At 42.1% G+C, this 11,265-nt stretch overlaps 1 protein-coding gene across 4 annotated transcripts in view; it reads left to right on the top strand.

Annotated features, from left to right (window-relative positions):
• The first annotated feature begins 356 nt into the window (after nucleotides 1-356).
• The window catches only part of DCLK1 (doublecortin like kinase 1), a 231,680-nt gene continuing 220,771 nt past the window's right edge, over nucleotides 357-11,265 (top strand). For all 4 annotated transcript variants that reach the window (XM_066313169.1, XM_066313170.1, XM_066313172.1 and 1 more), the window contains exons 1-2: nucleotides 357-592; nucleotides 3,576-3,964. In XM_066313169.1, coding sequence (XP_066169266.1) covers nucleotides 3,589-3,964 — 376 coding nt within the window. In that variant the 5' untranslated portion in view covers nucleotides 357-592; nucleotides 3,576-3,588. The remainder of the gene's footprint in view (nucleotides 593-3,575; nucleotides 3,965-11,265) is intronic.

Raw genomic sequence — 11,265 nt, 5'->3', positions numbered from 1 at the left:
CGGGCACGTCTCCCCGGCCGGCGCTGCCCGGGGCGGAGGGAGGCGCCGGGCGGACAGCACTCGCGGCGCGGCCGGGATGTGCCCCGGGGGGAAGATCCCGCCGGGATGGTGCCCGATGGTCCCGCGGGGCTGGGCTGGCACCCGGCGCGGGGCGGGCAGGGCGCGCTGCCCGGAGCGGCCCCGGCGGCGGCATTCCCACAGCGCCGATGGAATAGCGGGCCCGCACCGGGAGGGAGAGGGGGAGACAGCGGCGGCGGCGCCGCCCTCTGGAGAGCGCCTGGGAGAGGCTGGTGTGAAGAGCCGCATTTCAATGAGGGCCGGGCTAATGCAAATCACTGCAACCGGCAGCAGCAGAAGAAAGGCGAAGCAGCTGCAGCCCGGGCTCCCCAGCAGCGCGCTACAGCCAGGGGAGGCGTAACAAAGGCAGCAGAGCCGCTTTCTGCGGCAACTACTGCGCCTACAGCCGGGTGGTCGCGGGGGGAGGGCGGGAGCCGCCGCTCTTTGGCCGCTTCCCATTCCGAGCCGCCGCCTTCCCTCCGCGCCCGGCCGGCAGGTCTGAGTGAGGAGGTGCCCGCCAGGCTGCGGAGAACAGGTAAGCTCCGGGGCCGGGGCCGTGCCCTGTCCTGTGCGGGGGCTGCGGCGTGCGGGGCCGCCGGGGCGCGGTCGGCGGGCGCGGCACGGAGCGATGCACCTGTGCCCATTGTGTGGGGCGGCGGCCTCGGGCGCTGCGGGCGGCTCCGGGGGTGCGGAGCGAGTGCGGAGCGAGTGCCGGGCTGCGGGAGCGCGGTCCGGCCCCGGGCAGCGGGCATCCGCGGGTCGGGCACCCTGAGGGTCGGGCACCCTGTGGGGGCTGAGGTGCCGGGTGCCATCTCCTGGGGAATGGGGGTGTCTCGCACACCGTTCCCCTACCCCAGCAGAGTAAACCCCATCTTTTCGTGAACCCGCTGCCGCATGTATCCGTGTTCCCTCACCAAACCCACCGCCCTCCCCCGGTGACTAGTGGTCATCCTGCTGCTTAGTCGCCCTGTGATCTGCGCTGGGTGCCAGTCACATCGCGGCGTGGTGCGGGTTTTTTTTTTTTTTTTTTTTTTTTTTTTTCCCTTATCAGCATGTGTGTTTTTTTCACGCGCGGAAATGCTCACCCACACCTGTATTATAAATAATTCTTTAGCAGATGTTAGGGTGTGGAGTGTTGGCATGGTGGTTTTTCAGGGGCGTGTCTGTTCGTTTTTCCGTCTCTGCCAGTATAAGACTATACATTTATACACACGAACTGAAACATCAAATTGTTTAGGATTTCTTTGTCTGCTCTGACCTTGTGGTTTAAATATGCTTTTCTATACGTACGAGGACTGCGGAGCTAAAGGGAAGCTCTATTTCGGTTTTAAGGACCTAGTTGGGAATTACAGACATTATTGATAAAAGCATAAACGTGTGGAAGAAAGGACAGTGACTCGCAATTCTTCCTCCCCTCATCCAAAATTAATAAAGCTGAAAGAGTATATCTTTGTCTAAACTTTTTTTATGGGGGGAGGCTGTATTTTAGATGGTTTGAGCAAAGATAACAGCAGACCTAAGAAAAATCCGTTTTTCTTGGCACAGGAATTGCTTCAGAGATACAGTTTCTGAAATGTGCACTCTGGGATTGTTTAAATCTGAATAACAGGTTCTCATTAGAATTGGATGAGAATCAAAATAACTGACAATTTTTTTTTTAATGTGGAAGCAGTGGTGGTGTGTTCTCAATCCTAAGATGCGGCCACTAAGATATATTTTCGTTTTAACCTATAGAGAAACATCAGTGAAATGCCACAGCAAATGTTCTTGTTCATTTCACTGAAGAGGGGTGTCGTGTGCATGGAAAAAGCATTGATTAGTCTTTTTTTTGTATGCATAAGAAAACACACGCAAATACTGTACTATGTGTAGGTACTTTTAAAGCATTTACAAGTATAAATCCTGCATTTATACATAAGCATATGATCCTGTGTCAGTGTAACAAAGTCAGTTGTGACCTGTAACCAAAGTAGGGTAAATAATTTCCACTAGGGCCCCACATTTGCCTTAGGTGCTTGTGCTAGTCCAGCAAATGGACTGCTCTGAGAAGTTGCTGAGCACATCACCTACAGCTTCACAGCATCAGGGTCCAGCTGTATAATCACTGGTTTAATACAAAAAAATTATGGCGAGCCATAGAGCGTCTGTTAGTTTTTCTGTATTTCCTCCCACTGTTCTACAGCTGGTTTGAATACATCTCTTTTCTTAATGGTCGCATCATTATGAGTGGTTGAAACAAAAGCGAGTGCTTGCTGGTTTTTGTCTTTTTATTGGAAATCAATGAGAGAGGCCACTTCTAAATTGGGTCTATGTATCTGTGCTATAAATAAACTTACAGTGCTTTACTATTCTGCAGACAACTGCAAATCTAGGTGGCTCCTAAATTAAAATGAATATGTTTTGAACCTAATGATCGTTTGACCATTCTATTCTTTTTGTGTTTTTGTGTCTTCTGTTTGTGCAGATTAATGTGCACTTTGTATTATTTAGTCTTGTGTTAGTTGTCAAAAAGGAACAGAAGCACTTGCCTCCTTGATTTTATTTCAAAACATGTGATCTTCTATTTATGTAAACTGTATTGACCAACTGGAATTGTTTTGGTCAGGGCTGACGGGTGTTTCTCACTGTCAAACACGGGAGACACCAATTGCTAGTTTGTTCAATTACACTGATTTTATCAGTCCTTTGGTGATGGCAAAAGAAGCTTAATCAGTCTGAATATTAGACTTAGGATATTAATAATACATCTTGCAACACATAGAGAATCGAAGTAACTTATTAATTGAAAAAACACTGTCTCCTTCTAATATGTATTTTTTTAAATTCCATGCCATTTGGGCCTTTCTGTTGGTTCAGACTGTGTAAAGCATTTGCACAATGACAACTGAAGTAATTTATTATAAAGCTTAGGCTGTGAGGAAACCAATGGTTGAAATATGCAGGTAGTTTTTAACATTGGGATTGACCCACTAGGTGTGATAGTCCTGATTCTCATTGCCAATCTGCCACATGTATTCCTCTGAAAATTTCTTAATTGGTTATTTGTTGGCAACTGGCAGCCCTTCTGAAACAACACCTCTTGAGATCACAATTGGAACCAAGAGTTTGGTGGGGGCAAACAGTTTAGAAGGTAGATGAGACTCAAATAGCACCTGAATATAACATGAGAAAAAGTAGAAAGCTGATGCATTTGTTCCTTTTTTCCAGTAGGTCAACTTCGTCAACCTAATTTTCCAACATACTGCTTTCGAACAAACACCTCTCAGTGTTTGCATATCGTTAGCACTTGGGTTCATTGAGTGATGTTGTTATGATGTCTAATGTTGTTCTTACAGCAAGGCAGGAGGCTTATGTGTAAAATGACCATGTGAATGGAGCATGGTTTTATTCAAACATTTTTTGCAACCTAGAGAGCAGTCCTCTATAAGAACAAGGTATAGAGCAGGAAGCCTTAAACTGAGCTTCCTTAAAACTTCTAAGTTTCTTAGGCTTTTTCTCTTCTTCTGTGCATTCCTTAGGTTGAACTTCAAGATGTCCCTCGGGAGAGATATGGAGCTGGAGCATTTTGATGAGCGTGATAAAGCGCAGCGATATGGCAGAGGGTCCCGGGTGAATGGTTTACCCAGCCCTACTCACAGTGCCCACTGCAGCTTTTACCGAACCCGCACTCTACAGACCCTGAGCTCTGAGAAGAAAGCCAAGAAAGTTCGTTTCTATCGCAATGGAGACCGGTATTTCAAAGGGATTGTATATGCCATCTCCCCTGACCGCTTTAGGTCCTTTGAAGCTCTCCTGGCTGACCTGACCCGAACTCTGTCCGACAATGTGAACCTGCCCCAGGGAGTGAGAACAATCTACACAATCGATGGCTCCAAGAAGATTTCCTCCTTGGACCAGCTAGTAGAAGGTGAGCAGTAAGGTCTGGAGGTGTAAAATTAAGTTTGACTTAGCGTTTGTCTAATCTGTTAAGCCTTTCAAAAGGAGGAAATGGTATTCTTATTGGTAAAGGATTATCGATGGTCTGAATAGAATTGTGAATATGGCGCCTTGAAATATTGTTGCCCTGCCACTTATTTCCTTCTTGTTGAACAGGTCTAACCTTTTTCTTTCAACATAATATTTATAATCCAAAATCCTGAAGATTGCATCTAATTCTTCTATTCACAAAGATGTAAGGTCAAGTACCAATGAGAGTTTAGTCTGTTAAACTTCAAAAGGTCTCTGGTGCTAACAAAACCTATGTGAAATTCAGTTCAGATGTTTTTGATATTTTAAGTCTGTGAAGCCTAGTGGAGAGCTCTATTTCTTCTCTACAGGTAAATATGCCTTAAGTAAAATACTAGCCTCTCACTGAGTGACATAAATATTGGCAGCCTCTTAAAAGAGTAGTAATGTAGCTGTGATTCAGCTGGGGTAGATTGCATAGATTGCAAACTTTTTTTCTTCTGTAGCATATCCCTTTTCCCCAGTCATAGAATTGATAAGGCTGAAAAAAACCTCTTACATCATTGAGTCCAACCCTTAATTCAGAAATGCAAAGGCCACCACTAACTCATGTCCCTAAGTGTCACACCTGCACATCTTAAAAACCTACAGGGATGGCCTGTTCCAGTGCTTGACAGCCTTTTCCTTGAAGAAATTTTCCCTAATACCCAGTCTAAACCTGCTCTGGCACTACTTGAGGCCTTTCCTCTTGTCTTATTTCTTGTTGCGTGTGAGGAGAGGACCAACACCCACCTTGCTACAACCTCCTTTCAGGTAGCTGTAGAGATCTTATGTTGTCTGTAACTTAGGGGCATGTCCCTGCAGTATAAACCATCACCAGTGATTTGGTCAGAACTGACAAGTCTTGGTTGCTGTCAAATATCAGACATGCCAGTCATTAATTTGCCCATTGAGAACAAATTTATCTCTCCTTCAGTGATAGTTCTATTGCCAAAAGAAGCTGTCAGCATTAATCACTTTGAATATTAAACTTAAAAAATTAATAGAACTTATCACAAATTTTACAAATAGCTAAAGTAGCTTTTCCAACATGAAGTGCTTCTGGACTGCAGTGGGTGTCTAGTGTAAAACATCAGAATGTACAGAGTATGAAGGCATTGACTATCACGTGACCATAAATGAGAGTATTTCTTACCTGTGAAATCTAAATGCAGGTACTTGATTGTGTTCCAAGAAAATAAAGGTGGAATAATTCATGAATTTTTGCTTCCATCCTACCCCTGGCCCCAGTGTGCCATGGACAAATGAGTAAAGAATGGCTAGATTGTCACCAGATAGCCAATTTAGAGTTGTAACAGAGATTGTAAGTTCTGTGTGATTTTCATTTTTAGCACCAGGTGAGAGAACTTGCAGTATCAGGATGTAATGGGAGGATCAGAAGAAGGCTAATATGGAGAGAGAAGAATAAAAGGGTAATGCCAAATATGGCTCCTGAAAGAGGAGCACAGCTTAGCGTAGCAGATGTTCAGCCAGCCACCATTGGGTTGTCTCCTTTTTGTGTCAAAGCAGAGGAAAACTTTTTAAGTACTGAGAACCTGATATTCTTGATAATCTTCCTTGTGTAAAAAGGCAAGTAGGGGACAACATGAAGATGCTCTAGAAAAAAAATTGAAGGGGTGGGATGGTCTGTCTAAATAACAGTTTGGGGGGTTAGGACCAGAGGTGTAGTGAAATGGAAAAAAAACTGGTCTTAGGAGCAATGTTATCAATTTCAGGGCACAGTTAAAACTATATTTGTCAGGATAGTATTTAATTGCTAGAGAAAATCAATTTCTGGTAGGAAAGACCAATATTAATCAACGTCTGTTTAAAAGCAATCTTTTTGCATTTGCTTATTTGATTGGTATGCTCAACAAGAAGCAAGTTTCATTAATGTTAATGTTGATTTGCACAGTCCTTTTGCAGCCAGTCAGAACCCGTTTGGAAAATAAAGAGCTGAATTCAGAAATAAATCCAGCAACCTGTAAGATTGCTTTATTTTGGCATCCTAGTGAAGAATAATACCAGTTGTTAATCAGTCAGTCAAAATGAATGACAGTGCAAGAGCCAAAATTTATTTTAAAGAAGGCATTTGGGATTTCTTTTCATCCCTGGGGACTTCATTCCTTACCCTTTCAATGAATACCTCTTCCCTTCCTGGTATAGTTCAAGGAGGACAGTCTTGTTTTCTTGTCCCATTAAGACTGTAGGATTTACAGAAATCAGTCTTTGTGTGGAAGAAGAGCTACATCCTCATTCTATGTGAAAAGGAGCTTCTGTTTATTTGTATAAAACTGCAGAGTGGGTTGTTTCACTCACAGAACTTCATAGTGGAGCACGAGTTCATATATTATTAGCTCAATTATGGTTTTTTGCATAAGCCCCTTCCACTCTTTACTATACAAATTTATTAGTGTTTGGCTCATCTGGTACAGCATTAATTAGCTTGAAGCTGTGCTTTGTGTTTAAATAGCTGGAAAATCACTTGATTTTCGCCTCTTGCCAAATGACATTTGTGCTCCAACTACTGAAATATGAAGCATTGCTTTCTTCATGGTGAGACTATTCCCTTCCTGTGTGAATTCACTAATTAATTTATTGAGACTGTTATGATTTTATGTGATTAGGGGGGCATTGATTTGGTGGTTGAAATGTAGAGCAAATTTATAAAGCCTTGATTTTTAGAGTGGTTTTTGCCTTTATGCCTGTGAGGAAGTTCCTGTACTCTTACCTTCTCATGCGATACATAAAGACAGAGAGGCTCTTGGGAAAAATGAGACAGCAGCCACTGTCTTTCATCCCAGAGCTAAATACACAGAAATGCATGAAAGATATTCCCAAAGGAAAAAGACTGTAAAAGAGCTGTTTTGCTTCAGTTATATTTAGTTTCATTCTGCGTACACTTCAGAGCTGGCATGGCCGTATGCTGGTGCTGTAGATTATTTTGAGATGCATGGACATGTTGTCTCTCTGTTTGAAAGTAATGGCTTCCCTGGGCATGGGGGTTTTGTGGGTTCTGTGGTTTGGTTGATTTTGGGTTTTTTTGTTTTGGGTTTGTCTTCTTTTCCCCTATCTTTTTCTTGGTTTGTGGTGTGTGTGTTTGTTTGGTTTTGTTTTGGTTTTTGTTTTTTTGGTTTTTTGGTTTTTTTTGGTGTGGGTTTGTTTTTTTGTTTGTTTGTTTCTCTTAAGACTTATGCATGTGAGATTTGTTGGAATTTGATAACAAGGTATATATACTGTGGTAAAAAGTTTCACACGGTCTGTAACTTTTATCACCCTACATGAAGGAAACAATGCAACAGATTCAGGTTCCTTCTTTTTGTCAGCCCTGATGTTAGGACCCTCTTATGTTTAAAGAATGGATTCTGAATATGACATGACTTTATTCCCTTAGCATGACATGCAATCAAAGCATGTAGAAACAATAAAGATGAAGTTGGTCTTGAAGGCTAAATTTTTTAGCTGTAAAGGAAATTTCAGGAAAGGGCTTTGCTTCTCTAAAACTGTATCATCTGAAGGCTGAAGGTGGAGGGGTCTTACCCCCAAAATAACTAATGAACATTGCAAGGTAACTCTGAAACAAAGAATATTTACAGTTTTTACTCCTGGGGTCCTGCCATGTGGAACAATGACCACAGAATCAATCCATAGCCAGAGCTTCATCCCTTTCTCAATAATTTTTATTATAATACTACCTCAAAGTCTTGGGTATGAATCAGAATTGATTGTTTTAGGTTTCTACAATACCTACCACAAAGTTAACCCTGCAGCTGAGGGCTGGCAGTCAAAAACAAACCAAAAAACCCCAGACCACAAGGCTGAGAGCATACTGGGAAACAATTTTGTCACATGTCAATATTGGGTCCACTGCCAGATGATTCTAAAGACTTCTATCTGTGTGTGCATGTTTTGTGCAGGCATAATGGCAAAAACAGTTTTAAAGAAAAATCTGGAAAAGAAAAAAACAATGCCTCTCAGGAATTACCTCAGGGCTGCAAACCTTGTGGAGGGGGCAGTTTGAAAGGATGCAGATATCCCAGCTTTAAAATCCAGTAATAGCTGTAACCAGCTAAAAGCTCTTGGGAGATGTGAACCTCGCTGCAGGGCAGAGGAGATGCTGGGTCACATGAGGACTGCGGGAAGGCTCCCGTGATGGAGGCAGGCAGTTTGTGTCAGAGCAGCAGAGAAGCTGCCTGCCCGTGGAGGGTTCAAAAGGCAGTGTCTCCTTGCTGAAGTGATGGGCTGCAAGTGTTCCTGACTTGTATATGTATATTTTGTATATGGGTCTTGCTACTCCCTACTGTCACCTCATTTCTTGTACCTCAGCTTCTCCCTCTCCTTCCCAGTGTTTCTGCTGCCTTCTTGACTCTGCCAACCACTCAGGTGTTGGTGGTGAGAAGCCCAGCCAGGCCAGACTGTAGGAATTGATTGACGTGGTCTCCGATGCTTTCGAGAGCTAATGGCTTCTTTTAGATCATGCCTACCTCAGCAGCTGGGAATTGATGGGCTGGAAAGATTCATATGCATGTATAATGTGCTATCAAAATAATAATAGTAAAGTATCTGTTTAAATGTTTGTAGAGCTGAATCTATGTGGACATTTGTTTGTAGGATTAAATTTACACTGGATATTTACTATGGACTTGATCCAGGGCTATCAAATTTAGGGAAACTTGGACTGAATCCTGTGGCAGAAATGGCTGCAATCCTTATATTGTTTAATAAACAAACAGCTGAATGATCCTGTTGCATAAAATAGTAGAGGGTTGTTCTGGCACTGTTTATTTGATTATTTTGTTCATCTATTAGCCAGTGGATTATCTTTGTGTCTTGCTTAATAGCTTCTTGGAAGTCTATGTGGTTTCTTATTCTAGGTGCTTTACATTATTTTTGATGGGTTTTTTTAAAGTGTGCATTGTGTCTATCTTGTGACAAGACTGCAGAAATTTGAGGGGACAGAGAGAGAGGAAGTATTTTTTTTTTGGCTTTTGATGAGGAGAAAAGAACTTTTTAGTCTGAGCTGAGAAGAAAGAAAGCTTGTGAAAGAAGTCTTTTCAAAGGTCAGAGGGGATCTGATTTAAAGTTTCTGGTGCATCTGATTGCTAGGTGAACATGTGTAGGTCAGATTTATTTCCTGTAGATGCTCCATCTCTTTTGCACTGTTGCATTTTTTCAGATCCTGCAGAAAGACAAGGCAGCAGCAATGTAGTTAAAGTAGGTTATTGTTCTATTAACTAACACATTTGGGAACTATCAAGTATCAGTAATTTATTTGATTCAGGTCATCTTCCTTTTGCAATCTGCTCTGTGTGGTGAGGCACAGTCAGAATTCTTCGTCCTTTCTCCTGAGAGATTGAGATTCTGTCTTTTGTATGTATAAAACCAGATAGAAGTGAGGAAAGGCAGGTATGCCTAGGCGTGGAGTGCTGGGGGTGCTCTCCCTTCCCCATCCTATTTCTTGTCCTATCTGCTGGGGAAATGGACCGCAATAAATCACTGGTAATTAATAAATTAACTTTATGTTCCTACTGCATACTGTACTCCAAGGAATCAACACTATTTTCCATAAATTGGCAAGTCCTGACCTCTACAAAGAGAGGTTGATGTTCCCTCTCTGCTTTGGTGATTCAAACCGGTTCTCTCTTCCTTCTCAGGGTTTCCAACTAAGATCAGCTGGCTTCCTCATGAAGCTGTTTTAGGCCAAGTCACCTTGAGCACAGAGAAGCAACACAAAAAACAGCTTTTAATAGATGATGCCTTGCTTGTTCTTATAGGGGGAATATCAGCAAGGTGAAGATAAAAACTGACTGCTAATACTAATGTGGAAAACAGGGAGACACTCGGATCAGGAAAGCTCCAGTACTTATGTGCAGTGATTCAATGTCTCCTTAGCAACCACTTTGTACACACAGATATTATTTTTAAAAATATTTAATAAGTGTTACATGTCGTAAAATTCTGTCATGACCAATAAGAACTATTCTCCAGTATTCTCCAGTGTTACATCTCTCTGATGGGCAGATGCATTGAATTTTTTGAATTTTGGCAGACATGTAACTGCAGGTAGTAGATTTTTTCCGTTTGTTTGTTTGTTTGGGGTTTTTAAGTATAAACAATGTTTTGAGATCTGCTCTTCTACATGATTAACTTTCTGATTAATTTCTCAATGCTAAGATTGATTTCATTGTTCCACGTCGTATTTCCTGAAGTGTTGAGCATTTATACAAATTAAATTGTAAGGTTAGTGGTTTGAAACTGACCAACAAGTGCTGTGCATCTGTTTTGAAAGGTTCCAGTGGTATATGTTTCATTTGCAGTGTTGCTGTGAAGAGGCTCTCAGGAAAAAAATACTTTCTAAGGTGTAGGTAGTAATCACTTTTTTTCCTAGATGCCGGATCTCTCAAAGCAGCTGGGTGTTCCCCTTTTCTTTTCCTAATGGCTATTGATACTTTAATCAAGAGTCAAAATTCCATTAGTGAGGGCTGACTGCTCTGTGAAACACTTGCTCCCCTCTCCTGGGGACCTGCAATCAAATTTACACTTTTAAATAGGCTGTGTTGTCTGTAGCCTTGCTTAATCCAGTTTCTTCAAAGAATCCTTCTCAACACTTGTTCTCTTAGGAATCTAGTGTCTGGAGATGTTACTTTCTTCTTCCAGCTGTCAGTTACTCAAAGCTGCTGATGAAGAAGCAATAGCTAGAGCAGGAGATGGATTTATTGGACTTTTAAGTCATACCCCTTGTGAAACTTCTTTACAGCCTTCACTCTTGAAGGTACTGGTGAAAAAGAAGATAATGAAAATCTAGGTGAAGACCTTTTGTCCTTTTTTTTGAGATTTCCTCTGCATACAAACACCAGAGGGGCTAAAGATTTTTATTCTTACAGGCCTGACCCTTAGGACCAGCATGCATGAAAATTGCAGTCTCTGGATAGCATCTAGATTAGTTTTAAATAACATTATGGGAGAACTGTCTGTATTTCTGTTAACCTATATAAAATAGCTCTTACTAAGGATATTTCATCTTAGAAGGCCTTGGATGCCCTACCTCCAAGGTGTTCTGTATCTAAATATGAGCCTCTTGAGGGGAAAAAAATCAGTGTAAATATTTTATTGATGTAATATGGTACAATGTGGAGAGGGCAAAAATGCTTATGTTCAAACAATCCCAAACCTTCAGTGATTCTATTGGTCCTTTTTTAATGCTCATACAAATTTAGTTTTGTT

The sequence above is a fragment of the Sylvia atricapilla genome, chromosome 2, assembly GCF_009819655.1.
Source record: "Sylvia atricapilla isolate bSylAtr1 chromosome 2, bSylAtr1.pri, whole genome shotgun sequence".
NCBI lineage: Eukaryota > Metazoa > Chordata > Aves > Passeriformes > Sylviidae > Sylvia > Sylvia atricapilla.
Note: the sequence above shows the minus strand (reverse complement) of the source record. Positions and strands in the feature narration are given on the sequence as shown.